Source organism: Cupressus sempervirens, chromosome 2 (genome assembly GCF_028749045.1).
Source record: "Cupressus sempervirens isolate cs-2001-9-10 chromosome 2, ASM2874904v1, whole genome shotgun sequence".
In the NCBI taxonomy this organism is placed as follows: Eukaryota; Viridiplantae; Streptophyta; class Pinopsida; order Cupressales; family Cupressaceae; genus Cupressus; species Cupressus sempervirens.
This window is the reverse complement of record NC_143119.1, coordinates 596810461-596830693: the sequence shown is the minus strand read 5'-3', so window position 1 is coordinate 596830693 and position 20233 is coordinate 596810461. Positions and strand designations below refer to the sequence as shown.

Here is a 20233-nt window from a genome sequence, read left to right as displayed (position 1 = left end):
CTTGATATGAAGTCATTCTGTACCGTAGAAATCAGACTGGTAAAAGAGAAGAAAAAGGAGGAAGGGGTGACCTATATCTTTCCCTTCAAGAAAGGACAATGATTTTTTCTGAGGCTTTGATTTCCATGCAAGCCACCATTAATTTCACATAGTCTAGAGATACGTTTATCCAAACAAAGAACTTCCAAATAAAATACAACAAAAAAGGGAAATTGAAAGCAAAAGAAACTAGCATTATCTTCTTCAATTTTGCTATATTACTGAACAATAATCTCAGGTATATACAAAGATGCCTCCTATTTTTATTTCTCAAAGAATGTGAATTGATTTCAATTAGAAGAAAAATTAGTGTTTATTGAATTGATTTTACAAAAAATGCCCAAAATAGAACAAGGACCAAGCGCAATCTGAATAGAAAGTGGATATGGGGACTTATCATGGATGTAGAATGCTGATACTCATCTGCTTCTAGCACCATATGCACTGTGTTTAGTAATTGCAAGTTGGCCTTTTCCCAAAGTCTGAAACATAGTAATTAGTAAAGTAAATCAGATGGGAGATGGACTCATAAAACATTACTTGTTTAAATGAAGCCGCATAGCTACTGTTGGAATTTTTTAATTGCAAAGTCGAGAAATACGAAGATGAATAATGGAATTGCTTAAAAGATAAAATGCAACTACATTCTCTTGCACATCAAAAATTCAAACAAGACTTTAACAAGGACAAGTGACAAATATTAAGAAAGCAAACATTTGGCAAACTGGAATAAAACATATGATGTCACATCGAGTGACTTATTTACATCCATTACAAGAATCAGCATATTCTCATAAGAAAGAAAATGTACTCTACCATTATTGAATTGAAACTGTATACAGAGTTCTTTCAATTATTGTTATCGTGAGATTTTTAATAAATTTTATTACCTTGTCAAATTTAGCTTGTTCCTACAAAGAAAGAGTTGGCCTCTCAATTTTTGTAATACACGTAGTTCATTTGCCAGATCTTTCAAACTGAAGAGGACGACAAAAACTCATCCAAAGAACGGGCAAACTATATCATTTTTTAATTTGAAATGAACAGATCTATGCATATCTCTATTAAGCAAGAGAGGTGAAAGTCTACGAATTCTTAAGGTGTAAGTGTGGCTCTATTTGCTGTTGAGAAAGTATAACTTTAAAGTTTTGAACATATAATAAAATTCCAACATACAACTTTAAGCATGTTATAAATGACACACCGCTCTAAGTAGGAAAATCGATTTCCTTTTGATTTTCAATTAAAAGTAGTCCCCCTCCAGTTAAAGTTATCTTTTAGGGAATGTGGCATGTGTTGTACAATTTTGCATTGATTCCTATACTGAATTAGCATTTAGGAATCTGAAATTTTATATTATCTTCTTCCTTCTTGCGGGGATCAATATACCAGGAATAAATATCATAACTAGCTTTTTGGCTTAAGTCAGTTCTGTGTTGTTTGTGGCTTCAAAAGGTTTTCCTGTATATTGGACTTCTTTCCATACACTTCAAATTTTTGAACACACAAACAGTCTTTTAACACCTCTATTATGTTTGGATTTATTTCTTTGGATTTTGCACCTAAATATCACGAGTGGCTTTTAGCATATAAAATAAGTGGCAATGCTAGTACTACAAGTAGTCAAATTGACTCGAGAAAATTAATTTAAGAGCAAAGAACTGGATGCAGTTTTGTTGCTTCCCTACAATTATTGCATTCCGGTGAGCTCATTTTTCTTTCTTACTCTCATCTTTAGATTTATGCAGACCTGAAGCTAGAGGACAAGCAAATGTTTTGTTAGATTTTATTATGCTCAAAAATGGTAGTTACGAGTCACGGCTAGAAAGAAATTACTGATATCAATTTAATCATATTTTTATGCTGTAAATTTATGCCATCTTGTACATACTACAGAACGAAGGAAGATGAAATCTGATGAGCATAAGAGAGCAACAGATAAAAATTGTTGTTCCATTAAAATGGATTTCTAATCATGCATGGGCAATGCTTGATTACGCTGTAAATAGTTTGTCTTAACATTGTTTTCTTTCCCATTTTCCCTCTCGCCTTCCATCTCTTTCCCTACGCTCTACTATTGGTCTAGGTTTGGTACCACGAGACCCTTGTCTGTTGGGAACACCAAAGCTTCCTGAAGCCAGCATATCCATGTTTGTTCCAGTCTCTGGATCACCAATGCTACAAGCATCACCACTCTCTGTTATGCCATCAAAGTTATCATCATATCCCCGTTCATCACCACGGTCCCGGGCATTTGAGAATGCTGATATCTGTACTGGGTAAACTCTGGAACTGTTAGTGACAATCGTAGGTGTAGATGATATTGCACCAATAGTGGTTGCAGATGCATTTGAAACAATTGCAGTTGGTGTTACAGGAGGTGTTGTACCATTTTCACGCACACCACTTCCAGAACTACCAGGCCTTAAGCTACCCTCCTGAGAAGGCCTGCCACCTTCTCTCTCTCGATATCTCTCCCTTGGGCGGCTGCAAAGTTCATGAATAAATGTAGTCAACAGAGTAACAGATACATTTTTATGTAATTCCTTCCGTTAACACCATACTAACCTGCCGGGAGTGGAAGTAGAGAACTCCCTGCGAGATGATCTAAGTCCTGATTCTCTCTGCTCTAACTCTCTCTGAATTTCTCTCTGTCATCAAGATGTATGTCTGAGCAACAGATTTTGCATAAATTGGAACATAATACAAAATGTTGGAAAAAAAAGAAGCAAGGTCCTGTTCATCTTTAGACTTGTGCTAAAACCTCAAGTTTGAGGCTGCTTGTTTCTTTAAAACAGCAGACCAAGGTGCCTAATTGATTGATATGTGCCCATATGGAAAACATGCTATGACCAACAACCAATTAGAAAAAAATGTAATATGAAGTTATTTATATACATAAAGAAACACAAAATGGAAGAGAACCAGTCCAAATTAAGAAACAAAGTATTAAGGTTGAGCATGATAATTGTAAACAGATCATCTTATAAGCTAGAAGGACCATACAAATATCTCTAACATTTAGGAATTGCAAAATGAACTGTTTATAATGCTCAAAGAGGAGTGAACAGAAAAAATGATTAGATAAGACAGGGATCACAAAAACCTATTAACAAACATCAAGCCATGTAAGAGTTAACTGGATTTTAAGTCAAGAAACAGGAAAGCAGATGTTGGAATTAAAAACAAGTGAGTTCACCATGCTCTTAATGGCTTTGGAATCCAAATCAGAATACAGAGAGGTGATACAAACTTTAATACCCTTCTATAAAAGTGGCTTGATAGCTCCATTTGCTACAGAAATTGATATTCAGAATTATTGCTAAAAGCTTAAACAATCTCTTCTACATGACTGACTTGCCACAACATAGCAGTAAAGGAAAGCAGAGTTCCTTTTACACGAAATGTGTTTCTTTCAAAAAAAAATCCAGTAGCTTTGAAGTGTTTAGCTAGAATTCAGATAATATTTTAGCAACATTTTGGAGAGCACAATGAAAAAATCACTAATAGGATGATTAGCTATCAATTTAATGGAAGGAAAATGTTTGCAAGGAGGAGTGGAAATAGATATTGGTATCCAAAACTTAGGTCAATTCAGCAGAACAGTCAGGAAAGGTGCTAATACATCAATTAAAGGTGCTAATGCTAGAACAGTCCAGATAGACATTTGTATGAGAGAATTGAGGTACTCACAATTGGGGACCACATATGGGATTTGAAGTCAGATCACAAACCTATTTATATTAATTTTATGTGGACAGCTAAAGAGCATTATGTGCAAGAAACAAAGCACTCTCAACAACCACTTTCACAGGGCATAATTCTTTTAACTCAGAATAATGGCAATACTTTTTGGACTATGCTTGAGAAGCTCTATAAGGAAAAGGCAACTCATATGCATGTTTTCAACAGTAATGAGTTGATAAAACTGATTCATGGGGCTCTCTCAAAGTGTAAAAGAGAAAAGAAAAGTAAGTCTGAATCTTGCTGTTTTCCTGTGAATGCCTTGTTTGACGAGGAGTGCAAAATGTCTAGGAAAATTTTAAGAAAGTCAAACAGAGAAAACTTACAGCATAAAAGATTACAAACAGATTTTAAAGAGAAAAAAAGCTAATTATCTGATTTCAAGGAGGCAAGAAGTTAGAACTAATCTTTCTTGGTAAAAATAACCCCAAGCTATTTTGGAAGGATCTTTGTGAATGAAAAAAGCAAGCTGAAAATAACATTTCAGATTCGTAGTGGTTTGATTATGTAAGGCAGCTTTATGAGTAAGATTGTGCGGTGGACCCTCCACCCTTGGTTAACAGTATAGGAAATCTTTTCACTATTCAAGAGGTTGAGATAGGCATTAAGAAGTTGGGCGGCAGTAAAGCTAAAGATTTAGGTGAGCTTCATGCTAAGTATCTCAAATGGGGCATGAAAGTGCTTGCACTTCTTATTACAAATATCTTCAATGAGATCAGCCAACAGGGTTTCCCTAAGGAGTGGACAACAAGTTTAGTGATTCCTCTCTTTAAAAGTGGGGATGTCAACAATCTGTCCAATTGCAGTACAATTATGATCAACCCTTTGTTTGCACAACTTTTTGGCAGTATGATTGAAAATAGGATTAGCAAGTGGGCAAAAGGGTAAGCTGGTTTCAGATTTAAGCATTCAACAATCGATCATTACATGACTCTGAGGCACATTATTGAAAAAAATTGGGAAGTAAGGGTGAATTATTTTCTTGCTTCATGGATTTTAAAAAGGCTTTTGGTACAGTCCCTAGGGACAAACTGAAAATGGAAGAACTCGGGATTCCTTTACACCTTAGTGTTAATAGGTCGTACAATAAGGTCAAAGTCAAAATCAGAACTTCAGCTAGTACTTATAAATGCTTTAGTAGCAATATCGGGGTCAAACAAGGTTGTCCCCTGTCACCTACATTGTTTGGTCTTTCTATTGACAAGCTGGAAGAGTAGTTAAACATGCAGGATGGGAAGGGTCTCCATTTGGGGGAATTTGTTATTAGACTACTTTACATGGATGAGCTTATTTTGATTGCCAAATCTGCCTGGGGTTTGCAAGGTCATTTACTTACTCTTGAGCATTTTTGCACTATGGTGGGAATGCAAGCCAACATCAGCCAAACTAAAATCATGGTGTTTAAAAAGCAGAATCGGCATAGGTTTTATTTTAATGGAAACACTCTTGAAGAAGTTATGGATAACAAATATCTCAGCATGGACTTTAACATGAATCTAAGACAGGAAAGTTGTAGAAAAAAACGAATTTTGGGAGGCTGGAAGATCTTTTATGTTCTTCAAAACAGGTGTAGAGAGGCTCAGGTTTGGGATTGGGAAACCACTCAAACCCTTTTTAGTCTTTTGATGTTACCAGTTGTTCTCTATGGTTGTGAGGTGTGGGCTAGCAGCACACCCATTTTCCAATGGAAGCAAATCGAGGGTATTCAAAAGCATTCGATCACTAGCAAGTTCAAAATCAAGTGCACGGTCCCGTATGATATCATGCTAAGTGAAATAGGAGCTGCCCCTACTGAGGCTCTCGCTATGATCTATCTCCTATGTTGTCTTAAAAGAATACAACAAATGGAAAACGATAGATGGCCTAAGATTGTCTTTAATGATGTTTTGTGCAAAAGGAAGAAGACGTGGATGCAACAAAAGATCAAGTGGATGAATAGATGGAACATTCAGTTCAAAAGGTGTCCCACTAAAAGAAAGGAAATTAAAGCCTTCATTTTGGATAAATTTTATAAGAGGAATTGGAGTAACAGGATAGGCACGAAGAAAAAATACTATCAGCAAGGTTGTACCTTTTGCAATTCTGGAAATGTGGAAACGAGCACCATTTTGTTGTTGACTGTGCTGCTTTTAAGAACGACGTCGAATTCGAATTCACGGATTTTCTAACAACTTGCTCATGGCATAACTTATTCAGCAAGGAGAACATTGAGAAGCTTGGAGCCCTCATTATCATTTTGTATAGGAAAAGACTTGATCTGCTGAAAGCGGCAGGCTGTCCCATATACTATGTTCAGACTTGTGGACGTTAATTTTTATTCTTCTTCTTCAATTATCAAGTCAATACAGGCATTGGTGTTTTCATAGCCTCAAATTGTAAAGTAGTCTATCAATTTACCAACCAGTCAGCAAGTCTCAATTAACTTTGTTGTAACTTGTATTCAATCAGAAAGTTGACTGTGGTGTATGAAATTATGTTGTCCAATTGCTATTTATGTGGTTGAATTATTTGTCAAAATCCCAAATAGTCACATTCTAGTTATGTTGTTGGTTATGTTGGAATAAAAATGTAGAATTATCAAGTGTTCATAATTTGTCTATCAAGTATATATAAATATTAATTAGTTGATAATTTATTATCAATTGCTAATTAAAAATTTTTAATTAAAATTGTTGTTTACAATGTTATTTCTAATTGAGAACAAAGTTTTAACTTTTCATTAAAATTATATTGTTATTTGTTATTTGTTAGTAATTTAGTATATTTATAAATTATTAAATAATATTAATTATTGTCTACAATTTATTAAAAAAGTTAAAAATCAGATAAATATTTATCTTGTACAACAATAAACATTGATAATTATTGTTTTTAGCACTCTTAAAGTAAAATTATGAATAATCAATAATGAAAAGACAAATAAATATTCAAAGTCTGTTAAAAAATCAAAAGCAATCGTAACAGAAGATTAAAAATAAGAAAAAGGTAACACAAGATTAAAAAAAGTATTTTATAGAATATCTAACGAATAAGTTTGTATTAACATCTTAATCAATAGACAAGATGGAAAAAAACACCATGAAGGCGGAGCAGAAAGTATTCAGGTTTAAAACATCAAGAAGATTGTTGGAATCTCCTAATTTCAACGGATTTGTCAAGTTCACCAAACTTCATCAACAATGTGAAAATCAGCATTAACAAATTGGTTTTAGAACATCAAAGTGAATTTTAAATGCTTCATCGATGGTTTTAGATGAGAGTTACCAAGGTTCATCAAATAGTCAAATTTTTAGAATTTTTTTAAAAATTCAAGACTTCATCAAATAATTTTGCCAGATTTCATCAAAATAAAGGAAATATTGTTAAATCAGAATCATTCTAAGCCACCTTCCAGAAGCAGCTCATCATCACTTTTTGAGAGCATGAACATGTTCCAGGATAAGCTATTCTTAACTCAATCTTGCTAGTTATAGCTTTCCACTATTTTAATGTTTCCTATTTTTTGCTCGGAGTCTATCTCATCATGCAAGAGATGAGAACTTTCAGAGGGATAATTAAATATTTAAATTGCAAGTTGAATTAACAACCACGTGATGTAAATTTTGAATTAGTGGACCAGGTAATCTGTACTAAAACTTTCTGTCATGCAAGCACTTGTAACTAGAATATTAGTGGTCGTTAATTTATTTTCATGCAGCTTTCTTAAAAACATAAAGTGCATTTTTGAACTTATGAAAAGATGAATACTAATTCCCGTAAATATTGCTCAAATCATTGTTCAACAAGTATTTGTTATTGGTAATCTGAAGTTCAATATTCATTCACTCAGATGAATTTATTTCACCCATCTTGCTTCTAAGTATCTATTAAGATGTTATGTGATGAGTTATATTGAATAACTTATACCTAATTTTTTGTAATGAATTTCTTCTGGAAGTTGGATATTGTCAATTTGTATGGTGTCCATTTACTTACCAAAGCCATCACATTTTTATGTATTAGCCTATTCAATTCATGTGTACTTGCCTTCCTCAATCTGTGTTTAGTTGAGCAATAAAGTGTGTAGTTATAGAATTTAGTTTCAGTAAAAAGGAATGGAAAATCCCTTGCCTTCTTCACATAGACAAAAATTTCAGCCTTTTACACTAGGTAAACCCACAAAATTACATCTAAAGTTTATTTAGCATAACGTGGAATCACCCCCCAAAAAACTATAAAGTTTGCAATTTCAAAGTACATATTGCTCATAATAGGCTAAGTTCTACTTTATAGTGAACTTCCCCTTCTAGCTTGAAGAGTGGTTCTATCAGACATGTTTGGTTTTGTATAGCATTAAAAGGTGTGAACTAAAATGCTAACACTATGATGGTCAGTAAGTCAAGCAAAATTGACCTTATTCTACATATTGCTAATTACTAGTTAGACCTCAGAAGTTCCATATCTGCATCTTTGTCATGTCCCATACATAAACCCTCCAGCAATTTTATTAAGGAGATTAGTTTGAACTATGAAGGTAATAGTAATTTTCTGAAAGAGATTAATACCTGTGTAAACAGAAAATTTTTGTGATAAAAAAAATAGGCAAGTTCATTCGATTAAGAATGGCAATTACAAGCCATGGAGAATCTTAGACTGTAGATTTAGAGATAGTTAATATACCCCAAAGGTGGCAATTTGTCTTTAATAATCAAACAAAAAGGCAGATGATATAGGAAGTGTGTAAGAGTAGTGATTATGACCAAAGTAACAAGAATCGGAATCGGATCAAAATCGGCAAGGCCGAATCAAATCGTGAATCGGCCATGAATCGGAATCGAATCGGCCATGAATCGGAAAATTTAAAAAACCCTTGAAATTTAGTGAGTAACTTATTTCATAAACCCTTTATCGCTGATTCAATTCACCGATTCACAAAAAATTGTTTGGCTTGAATCGAATCGCCGAATCGCGTGAATCGCATGAATCGCCGTGATTCTTGGAACTATGATTATGACTATGATAAATTCCCACCCAGTGAACAATCACAATAAAATATGAAACATTTTCCACTGTAACCATGAGAAATTCTCTTATACAGTAGAAAATACAGCAAGGCTTCTACTATGCTGAGCTCACACGGAGGCATGGGCATTCCTGACTAATATCTGAGATATATAAACAATTTAAGTCGCTACAATACATTAATGGGAGTGGTTGATAGATATAAGCCATTAATACCAAACATAAAACAAAGGTTTGCATAAAATCTTGCATTGTGGGAGGAGCTTAGTCGCTCAAAGAAGATAGTATAAGTACACTTGGACTGGTTTCGGAGATAAGGTTACTTCTAGTAGTCTTTGATTTCACAATTTTACTAATTCATGCATAGGTAAAATTATAAGATAACATCTCACATACTTAACACAAAAGAATGGTACCTATCTACTCTAAAGCCGGTAGTCAACTAGGTTATTATGCTATAATATGTTTATACTTATCATACACAATCCTTTCTTGCTTATGATGTCAGATATTACTTTCCATTAGACACTTGATCATGTTCTCTATAGTGTCTTTAGGAGATTGGGTATATGATTGAATTGTATTATGCTTAATATGTTGTTCTAAATTCATTATTTATGCTTTCAATACCTTGTTTATAATGTTTTGATTATTATTTGTTCTTAAGCTAACCAAGCTAACCCATGATGTCTTATATTTGTGTGACTTTACTCTACTTGGTGTGTCTTCTAGATGAGGGGAGGTAGTCATAGTCACTTCTTTGGGATATCTACACAATATCACACTCCTTCCTTATCTATTACTATTTGTAGATGTGTGTGTGTGTGTGTGTGTGTGTGTGGTGTATCTTGTTGATTGGTAATGTAGGTACTAGGCATCGACTCCAACTGGCTACATAGGTTTGAGTGTGCCTCAAAATCCTTGAACCAGTTGTTGTTAAAAGGAGATGGAACCATGATCCATATAGGCATCCTTATATCCTTAGAAATTTGTAATGTCCCCATTTTTGTCAGCATTGGAATTTGAGAGATTAGCCTATTATTGTGATCCTCGTAGGTTAATGTCATGTCCCCTTTTTAGCGAGATAACTTTAACAGGGGATTTGCCTATCATAGACTCTCGTAGGCAAATGATTATGGGAAGAGGGTCATTTTTGTCTTTCGATAATTACAATTTTGCTCTCGAAGAATAATAATTTAGTAAGTGGGGCCTACTCGTTCTAATATTAAATTAAGGTTGTACTCTAACTTTATAAAGTTATTTATTTAATTTTATAAAGTTTAATAGTTGAAGTACATCATAAAAGATGATTCCGGAAAACTTCCAGAAACTTCTCAGCGAAGTGAATAAATAGAGGACATAAGGCTCCCATTTGGACAAGCGATTTATGAATTCGATTTCTATTCCATTTGGAGCGATTTGTAGCCATTTGGTCTGCAAATTCTCAGACTATCTTTGGGAACGATAACTCCCATTGATAAGCAGTTTTGAGGGTGTGAAATATCATCTGAATTATTGCGAATTTGGAAGTGATATCACAGTTACTTCATCTGGACAGAGATCTACGGCCTAAGGCCAATTTGTGATCATTAAGGAATCATATAGAAGGTGTTATCTGTTGCAGGTTTGGAGGAATTAACGGTAGCACATCATTGATCAAGCAACCCTCTAGACAGGGCCGGAAATCATTACCCAGACTTACCCGTTCTCAAACAGACTCAGTTCGGGCATAAGGGCGATTTGTTATTAGCTGGCAATAGAAGAGTGACCAGTTTGTAAAGGAAGTATCGAATTACTACTTGGTCTGGCCTAGACCCGGACGACTCAGTCCGCACAGGATTGGGCAATTTTCGGTGAAAGAATCATATTAACTCCAGGAGGACAGATCGCGTGGAAGGATAACGAATCCAAAATCCGTCTTACCGCCTTTCCTTCCAACAATGCAATTGTATGGAGAAGATATAAATTAAATCGTGGGCCACAGCCGTCGGATTCAGGGCGAACCATCAAATCTATGGAGAAGTGCCAATCGCATCAGATCAGAAGCATTTGATCAGGACCCATCGAGGGCTGAGAATAATATTCAAGCACGACCGGCAGTATCATCAGCGCCATTACATTGGGAGTTTGGGAAAAATAATCGCAAGACATGAACAATTCGTGGGACTAAGTACAGCTCGTCGCAGGAGATAAAATTTATCTCTGACCTGGTTTGCCAATTTGCAACTTGACTGGCTGGAACAACTGCGGAATCGACCATTATCATTGCCAAGATGGGAACGAATGCATAGATTACCAAGGTTGGCGGCAGCGTTATCTTTCCAAACAAATTTGATAAACTCATGAAAACAGCAAACTCAGGTTTTTTTTAAATATTGTTTAGTTATCTATATTCCGTTTGGGGCTCTGTTGTTCAGTTTTTGAATCATTAATGAATATTGTTGCAATAAGATTCTTCTTTGAATATTGCTGGTAAATTTATCTATATTATTTCGTGCATTTCGCTGGAGATAATACAATCTGAAGATTTCATGATAAGTAATTGACGAATTGTCCCAATCCAGTATTGTTTTTATCTAAAATCATTGCTGAGTTAAAGTGATTTGGTCATTGGTTGGTTCTCCTTACTGTATTTCTCTATGGCTTGGAGATATCATTTGTGCTGAGAAATCTTGGATATTATTTTATTATTATCTTGAAATTTGAGTGAGTGTTTGAATTCTTGAATTACTAGTTCTGAGAAATATTTTAGTGTCTTCCATTACTGTATTACTGTTGCTTGGAGGACAGTTATTTTGGGTTTGGAGGTCCACGTTTTGTTGTGGGTAATCCAATGATCTATTTGCTACTGTGGAGAATTTATCATTTGGTCTAGAAGGGAATTGGTGATCAATTTTGCAAGGTTGCATCTGATCTAGAGGAGGCTGCATTAATTATTTGTCAGGCTGGGAATTTATTACTGCAGGCTGCAATCATTTCCAGCATTGCCATTCTAAATTCTATCTATGATAACTGGTGGGCTGCAATTTGCAATTGGGAGGGGCTGAACAATTTTTGAGGTCTGCCTGTAGCGATATCAAGAGAGGCTGGGGTCATGTTCTGAGAATGTCTATCTGCTGTTAGTTAAATCAGCTCCGGAATTTGCCACGTTCTATTACATTGTTGTAATGGAAATCATAGTTGGAAATAAATAAATTGCAGCTAGTTGAATTTAACTGTGAAACCAGTTACTGTTTCATTTCAGAATATGTGTTTCTTGTTTGAATGAGAAAAGTTTCATGATGCAAATAAATAACTACATTAACAGTAATAAAGTGAAGATTGTCATTAGATCTATCTCAGTAATATAGTTTGTTAGCAAAGTGTTTAATGAAATGTTAGGCAAATAAATTGGGGTTTGTTAAAGTCATATCCAGCTAAGGATATTACAAAATTTAATAGAAAGTCAGTCACCTAGTCTGGGGATTCTTTTTAATCATTTCCTTTTATGGTTTAATCAATGGATTCTACAGTTTAGAATCATGTGTGTTCGTGATTTTGATATTTGTATTTACACATAAATTGTTAATGATATTTTATTTTTTTGGTATATTTATATAAGCATATATGGGTGCACACATATATTACTATATAAATATACATCGTTCCATAGTTAATGTATTTAAGTATTTGGGTATGTTATAAATTGTTTGTGAGTGATTTATTCATACAGTCAAATATAGAAATAAATTTATTAGAATATAGAAATGAAGAAATTAAAAGGGATAAAATAAAAAGCATAATTATTTAGAAGAGGAGTATGCATTCAAGAAAAAAGAGGTAACCTATGTTACCCATGTGGAAGAATTTGAGATCAAAACATAAATACAATGACGGGCATAAAAAAAAGCGTTACAAAGCACCAAAGAAGATATTTACATCATTTTTGGGCCATTTATTCATTATATACCCCTAAAATAGCCTTAATTTGCACCTAATATGCCTAAACAACTTTTAAAATGGTAGTTAATTACATAAACTAAGGCAATTTCGGGTTTTCAAATTTTTTTCATTTAAAAGGGTGGTGTCTTTTCTCCTAAAGGGGTATGAAAGCTATTCAAGACATAATATGTGGTGTAAAATGTAAATGTGAAGGGGGAGGTGACTAAAAGGTAGAAGAGAGATCGGTTATACTATTTATGAATATTTTTATGGAGAAAAAATTATGATATATGAGGGAGAGTTTATGAGTATAATTCTTTAAGGATTTGTAAGTTTATTTCCTTTTGGAGAGAGAGTTATATGAGAGTTTAAAGAGTTGAGAGGGAATTATTCTTGTGGAATTTGTTCTTATTCAACCATGGAGGTTAGTGAAATTGGAGTGGATTTGAATGGTGCATCTCAAGTGGATTTATTTTACTCTATTTGTCTCCTTGCTCTGGCTTCTGTAGAATTTTCATAGGACTTGGGGTATGGATTGAACTTATTGATTGCATTATTTATCTAATAAAAATATGTCTATTTATATGTTCTCATGATGTATTATATTTGTATATTTGATTCATATAGTTATTTAAAGGTTTTGAGTTCCTTTTTTCTGAAAATAGATATGTAATTTCCTATGGTATTTAGCCACTAGTTTTCGGAGATATATTACTACCTTTTGTTAGAGGGTTGTCGGTAACTAGAGGAAAGGAATATTGTATTATGATATCTTCCATGGGTTCTTACCTATGCTTTCTTTTACATACTACATGTTTTGATTATAAGTTTTGGAATTATATGTGCTTGATTTAGGGAGTTTTTAACCAGTTGACCTCATGCTTGGATTTTCATGCTCCCAATTATTGTTTAAGACACTAGAAGCAATGTCAAATTGTTATGTGATGCATAAACTTGATGATTGTAAAGACATGTGCTTATAGTCTTTGTACCTTACAATTTGTTTTATGTATTGTGATGCTTATAAGATGAGTTAGGGTCTTGTTTAAACTAGGGGTATGGGACCCTAGGAATGTCATTTCCTAAACTCTTCTGTGATTTTGGTTTTGGATTTGTGAGTATGGTAGATACCCTAGGTGAGTAGCTCACCATAGGTACTAGGGTCCAAAAGTGGCCGCTAGAGGATCCTATGTGTTAGAGACTAGGGCCCTATACAAGCCGGCTCTACATGTGAGCTTTTGTAATCAAGTGGAAACATTAATAAAATTAATGGGTTATGGAGAATTTGGGAATTCACATTAATCAAGACTAAGAAAGATGCAGTGTTGGAGTGCTCGGAGAGGGGACATCCTATGTAAGCCATCAGTTCCTAACTCATGTAAATGATCCCAACACTACTAGTCCATACATATCCTGTTGGAGTAAAATGGTCTTCGGCTCATGTGAATGATCCCAACTAAGAGGAATGTACAATGACACCTAGATTTGGTTGAACCCCTAACTCTACTTTTGCCTCTGGTTGACCATTTGCCTTGTGATTTTATTTTGGGGCATTATGCTTTGTGTGGCTTTATCTTAGCTTCGTACTTTGATTTTCGGGTGTAAGCCTTAGATTACCTTAGAATCTATGTGGACCATGGTCTTATCTCCAAGCTCAAGGGAGTGGACCATTATGGCTTCACGTGGTTGGGTGGTAAATATTTTCGAGGTATTGTTCGAGTTCTCACAGATGGATTATAAGGATCCTTGTTGAGCAGTTGTTAAAGATTAATTCTTGAAGTCTATGTGTTGCATCTCTTTGAACGAATCTATATAATATTGTATATGTAAAATCTTGAAGAAAGCAAAAGATCATATGTATGTGTATCATGATTTGAAAAGCTACGCAAAAGGGTAAAGGGTATCTTTAGGAGAAATAAAGGGAAATGTGAACTTGTTATATTATTTCAAAAGATAAATGAAGTTATGATCATGCCATGACATTGTATATTTCCATGTATCTAGATAAATGTATGATGAACCAAATACTAATCATAATGTTATCAAATGAACAGTCTGCGTAATTAGTGAATAAAAAGATGATTAGGTTGACAAGTATGGTTGATGGTTTAAATCTATTTCATATGTCTTTATTACATGTCAAATAGATGTATTTGATTATATGGATAAAGACATTAGTTCCTAATTTCTAAATGGTCATTAGGATGGATAATGTATCAAATCATAAGTAGACATAAAACTCATAGATGTTGTCGATAAAATCTATATTGTAGCCGACGGGTAGAATTGTATCCAAAAGGGTGCATGACGGTTGAGTCACCCCTTCGGGAAAGTATATGTACATTGTTCGAAGGGACTATTGAAACATCATCAATGTAATCATTATTGTAAGCATTGTACTTGGAGTGCATATTGTGTATATGTATAAAATATCTATTTCGCGTTATATCTTACTGTACTACATGCGATAAGTATCCTTTTACCCTGTACAATAAGCATTTGGCGCCATTTCCAGTCAAACCTGAAACAAAGGAAGTGTTATAAAGATTAATGTTGAATTTGCTTAATAAAGATAGGAATAAGATAAAAGATAAGGATGAGATACGCACAGCACGAGAAGTAATAATTTTAGCACAACAGGCAGAGGGTAGACAAAAGTTTTAGCAGCTAACCGACGAACACTGAGGGGGTGGAGCACAGACGGAGGGAGTGCATTCACCTAGCAGACTGAGGAGTGCCTATGAATTGCTAAAAGAAACTCGACAATGATTGAATTTGGTGGAAGAGACAAGGGAGGAATTCCTTAACTTGTATACGCCAAGGGTAGAGAATCCGAATGGAAGGGAAGTAACTTGCATGGCTCAAAGTGTCAAAGGAGCACGAGCATGAAGTGAACTCTTTGTTCCCGAGACACCTAACAAACAGATACAGGCAAAGAATCAAACAACTTCGCTTGAGGAAGATCTTTTTTCACTAGGTAATGCAGTTGTCCAAAGTAGCACGGTTGTGCAAAACAGCACAGGTGCTCAGAACAACGCAAGTACTCAGAACAACATGGGTGCTCAAAACAACATGAATACACAGCAAGTAGCAATGGTAGAACCCAAGGAAAAATAGCCAAAGTTCAACGATGATGGGATGGCACATCTGATCAAACACTGCAAAACATGCAAAACAATATAGACGGCGAATGGTGTAATGGACCAAGATGATTGGGTCCGACAATTCTCGGTGACCCTACAAGGTGTAGCGATTAATTGATTTTCGGATGCAGATCTGTAGAAATTAACTACACGGACAGAAGTTAGGAAGGAATTCATAGCAGAGTTCCAACTACTAAGGGACGATAATGAAATTGTGGCAGAAATATACAATACAAAGCACGGAAAGAATGAAACGATCTGTGTGTATGCAAGAAGGCTAAAAGAGTTGGTGGGGAAGATGGAGAGCCAACCAATGGATGGATTAAAGAAAAGATGGTTTATTGAAGGGCTATGACCAACACTAAAGAAAAAGATGAAAATTGTACCTCTAACATCATACACTAATTCATATAATTGGGCGATGGATCTAGAGAGTAAGTAGAAAACGAGCAAAAAGAAGAAACACAAATTGTCAGACTCAAACGATTCATCTTCTGAAAGTAGCAGCAGCAACGAAGAATCAAGTAAAAAAGTTTGAGCATTGCAGAAGGACATGTTACGGATGATGAAGGAATTTAAAAATCTGAAAAAGAATCATGGCTTGGTAATAGGGGAATTATGGTGTACAGACTGTAAGGAGGGCCACACAAAGGGCTCCTTCCCGAATAAACAATTTTGCCATATATGCCAAATTGCGGGACATTCCACAGAGGAACGTGCCCGTTCAATATGAAGACAAAAGGACATCAACAAGTGTTACTGACACAAGAAGTGTCCACTGCAGGAGCAGGAACGAACACGAACAATGACGCAACCTCAAGAGGGTACCGTAACAATAACTGGTGCGGACAAGGTGGTAACAATAATAATAATAATGAGAACAGGGGCCGAAGTCAGCTAGAATACGACTCAAGTGGACGGTTGATGATACAATGTCATGCATGCAACCTCTGGGGGTACTTCGCTAGAGACTGTACCAAGAAGGAAACCCCGCAACTATTGTGCAGATGGTGTGGTTTGGGAGACCATGAGGATTCGAAATGCCCTAAGCAAGGGGTGAACTTGTTAAGCATCGAAGCATGTGATGAAGAGATACTAGAAGGCAATGTATCCAGATGCAGAGGAAGAAAAGAAGAGGTTGCAGCAAGCATGAATGGAGTTGGAAAAACAAATGGAAACGGAAAAATTACAAACAAAAGCCACTGTCGACACCTCGAAGAGAAACCTAGCAGAACAAAATATTATAAGGCAGGTAATGCAAATGGAAGTTCCTATGAAATTAAATGGCCTTCTTATAATGCCTTAGTTGTGAACAGTGATACTGAACATAACACCACTCCCAAAAGCAACAGAAGAGATAGGAAAGGATGGCAATAGAGCGACTGCAACAGATTCAATGTTACTGACACTCACTATGAGAAGATATTTGGCAGTAGTAGAGATGGGTATCCTAGGAACCATACTCACAGACACAATCATCAATGCAGGGTCATACTATTGGAGGATATATGGAAAAAGTTAGGACAATCTACGTTGTGGCCACCTATATTTCAATTACTCACTACCGATCAGCACGGGATTAAGGCCTTAGGGACCCTGATGGCACAGTCTATAACTATCAGCACACAACCATTCCTATTAGATTTTGTAGTCATATCGTTAAAAAGAAAAGGGTACGAGGCCATCCTCAAACGGGGTTGGCTGATACAATCGAAAGTGATAAAATGATTGGAAATGGAATACTTTGTCCATGGAAGGCAAAGGCCAAAGAGTTATAATCGACCTGCACACACAAATGGTAGGTGAAGAGGCAGTGTCGTCGAATTCTAAAGGCGAAGGTAACGACGAGGGGAAGAAAAGAATGGAACCTGACGAAGGAGTATTGAGATTAGAAGGGTCGAATGATGACAACCTAGACTCGGTGAACGGCTTACTCCATTGGCAAACGGAGGACTATGAGCTCTTTATGAGCTGTAACATGTTAGGAGTTGAAGAGGGAAAAGAAGGGAATGATTTTCTGAAGGAGTATAGAGAAGTGAAAGAAGGAAAGCCAGTTACAGCTAAAGTTGAAGGAAAGAACATATCATACGGCCAATACAAGAGAAAGAACATACCATACGAACTCAACAAAAGGAAAGATTTCACCGTACAATACACCTTGAACGGACCGCGCAGAAAGAAAAGGTTACATCGCACCACGGATTTAATAGAAAAGTGGCGACAGCAAGGAAAACACATCATACAGTCTGCATAGGAAACAAAGAGGAAGGGCTTCATAAAAACTTCAGCAATACGGAGTGAAGGTCCTAGAATCAAGAATATAGTTATTGACAGCAAGGAGTGGCAGCCAATGGAATTCATGGTGCCAAGTTTAAGAATCATGATCGAAAACAAGTTAGGAGATATGGAAATCCTAAGGGAAAGATTGTATAATTTAAATAAACTTGATGAGCGACGACGGTAGGCACAATGGGCCACAAAAAGTTACACAGAACAGGCATAAGGCATGGCATGACAAGTACTTGAAGTTAAACAAATTTCAACCAAGACAATCAATTTTGAAGTATAATGAGCAGAACGAGATCAGACCAGGAAAGTTCAAAGTAAAGTGGGTAGGACCATACAAGATCCATGAAGTTGGTGATAATGGGGCAATCAAACTATGGATGCTAGACGGGAAGGAAGTGCCTGATGCAGTGAATAGGTTGAAGTTGAAAATCTATCATGAAAGAAAGAATGCCCCTTTACCAACAAACAATTGAGAGAATAAATAATGTATATATGTAAAATAAATAAGTGTTAATAATGTATAAGTAAAAACATTTCATAGCATGACCGTTGAGGAGAATGCAAACAAATACTAAAGCGAAAAAAACATAAACATGCTAATAGAACAATGAGATAAAGTCAAGGAAAAGTACCGTACGGTCAGTAAGATAAAGAAAAGGTACCATACAACCAACAAATGGAAAGAAAATGATACCATACGACCATCACTTGGAGGGAAGAATATATCATATGGTCATCACTAGAAGGAAAGGCATACTGTACGAATATATAAAAAGCATTTGCCATTGTACAATCTTTATAAAAACAAGGTGTCGAGGAAGCCAGAAGAGATCACCGTACAGACGAAGGGAAGCATGAGAAGTTGATATCGTACGGAGGTGAACGCAAACCAAGATGGAAAGACCAGTGTACGGCTTAGTATAGTGCACATAAACCAAGCATGAGCATATCGTACAAGGTTGGCAAATGTCATACAGCCCGCACCAACGAGCAAGAAGAAGAAAAGATTGATCTGAAGGAGAGGTTATTGTACTGTATGGTTTGGAAGGCTACTGTACACTGTATGACTATTAGGAGAGGAGTGAATCCCGTACGAACAAGGAGGACAATGTATGGATTTGGAGTATGATCACTATATGGATTGCAAAGCAAGTATATAATACACCACACAACAATCAGATAGAAATTGACACCGTATGACCATCAGCTAGAAGAAGTTTACCGTATGGAATCACTCGAGGGAAGGAGGTTATTGTACACCATATGGTCAACATAGAGAAGTTATAAAACATCATTGCATGGTCATATGACATAAATTGATACAAAGGACCACCACTATACGGACATAGAAGAAGGGTGATAGGAGGTTTAAAAAAGAAACGACAAATCAAAACAGTTCACAATGAATGACATATGGTACCAAAGGGAAAGACATAAATAAAGCAAACAAAAGTGGTTGGCAGAAAGAGTATGTAATCAGAAGAAAATCACAAAAATGGTGTGTTCCATGGACTTTTGTGTGGTTTTGAGGGTGTTAATTTCGTTTTGGCGGCAGGGACACTACCCCTTGACCTTGTTGAGCGCGTTGCCCCTTAGACCCCCGGTCAGTTCAATTATCAGTCTTAGGAAGTATGAGCAATTGATGAGACCTAGAGTTGTTGCAGGCATGGAGTGTCTGTATGCCAGAGGTGGAGAGGGCACTGGAGCAAGCCTTTTGAGAGGGGTGCTATGCTTTGAGGCACTCGGAGTAGGTGTTGGACGTGAGGCTGTCTTGGTGGATGCATAAAGAGCTCGGGAGGACTTGACCATCTAGTTAGAGGCAATAGAGTGACACTTGGGTCAACATACCTAGGAGTTGGAAGCAGATAAGGCGGCACGGGTGGCTATCAAGGTTAGATTGGCTAGGGAGACAGTATTGTTTTAGCAGAGGCTACAAATGCAACATGTTTTCAGAGACCAGTTTGGTGCAGGCACAGGAGGAATGTGAATGTGATGTGATGGAAAAAAATCTATCCTGTTATAATTAGTCACAATTAATGTATTCCATTTTGTTAATCTGTCGCAATAATTTTGTAATTGTTGTCTGAAGGCGACTT

At 35.9% G+C, this 20233-nt stretch overlaps 1 protein-coding gene across 6 annotated transcripts in view; it reads right to left on the bottom strand.

Moving 5' to 3' along the window:
* Positions 1 to 234: 234 nt before the first annotated feature.
* The window catches only part of LOC149574814 (uncharacterized), a 281315-nt gene continuing 261316 nt past the window's right edge, over positions 235 to 20233 (bottom strand). For 3 of the 6 annotated variants that reach the window (XM_089814646.1, XM_089814645.1, XM_089814647.1), the window contains exons 25-26: positions 2608 to 2690; positions 1862 to 2526 (exon numbers count right to left, since the gene is read on the bottom strand). In XM_089814646.1, the coding sequence (XP_089670772.1) occupies positions 2055 to 2526; positions 2608 to 2690 (555 nt within the window). In that variant the 3' untranslated portion in view covers positions 1862 to 2054. Of the gene's footprint in view, positions 522 to 1861; positions 2527 to 2607; positions 2691 to 20233 lie in introns of those variants that run through there. The other 3 variants (XM_089814650.1, XM_089814651.1, XM_089814649.1) reach the window with 2 other exon arrangements.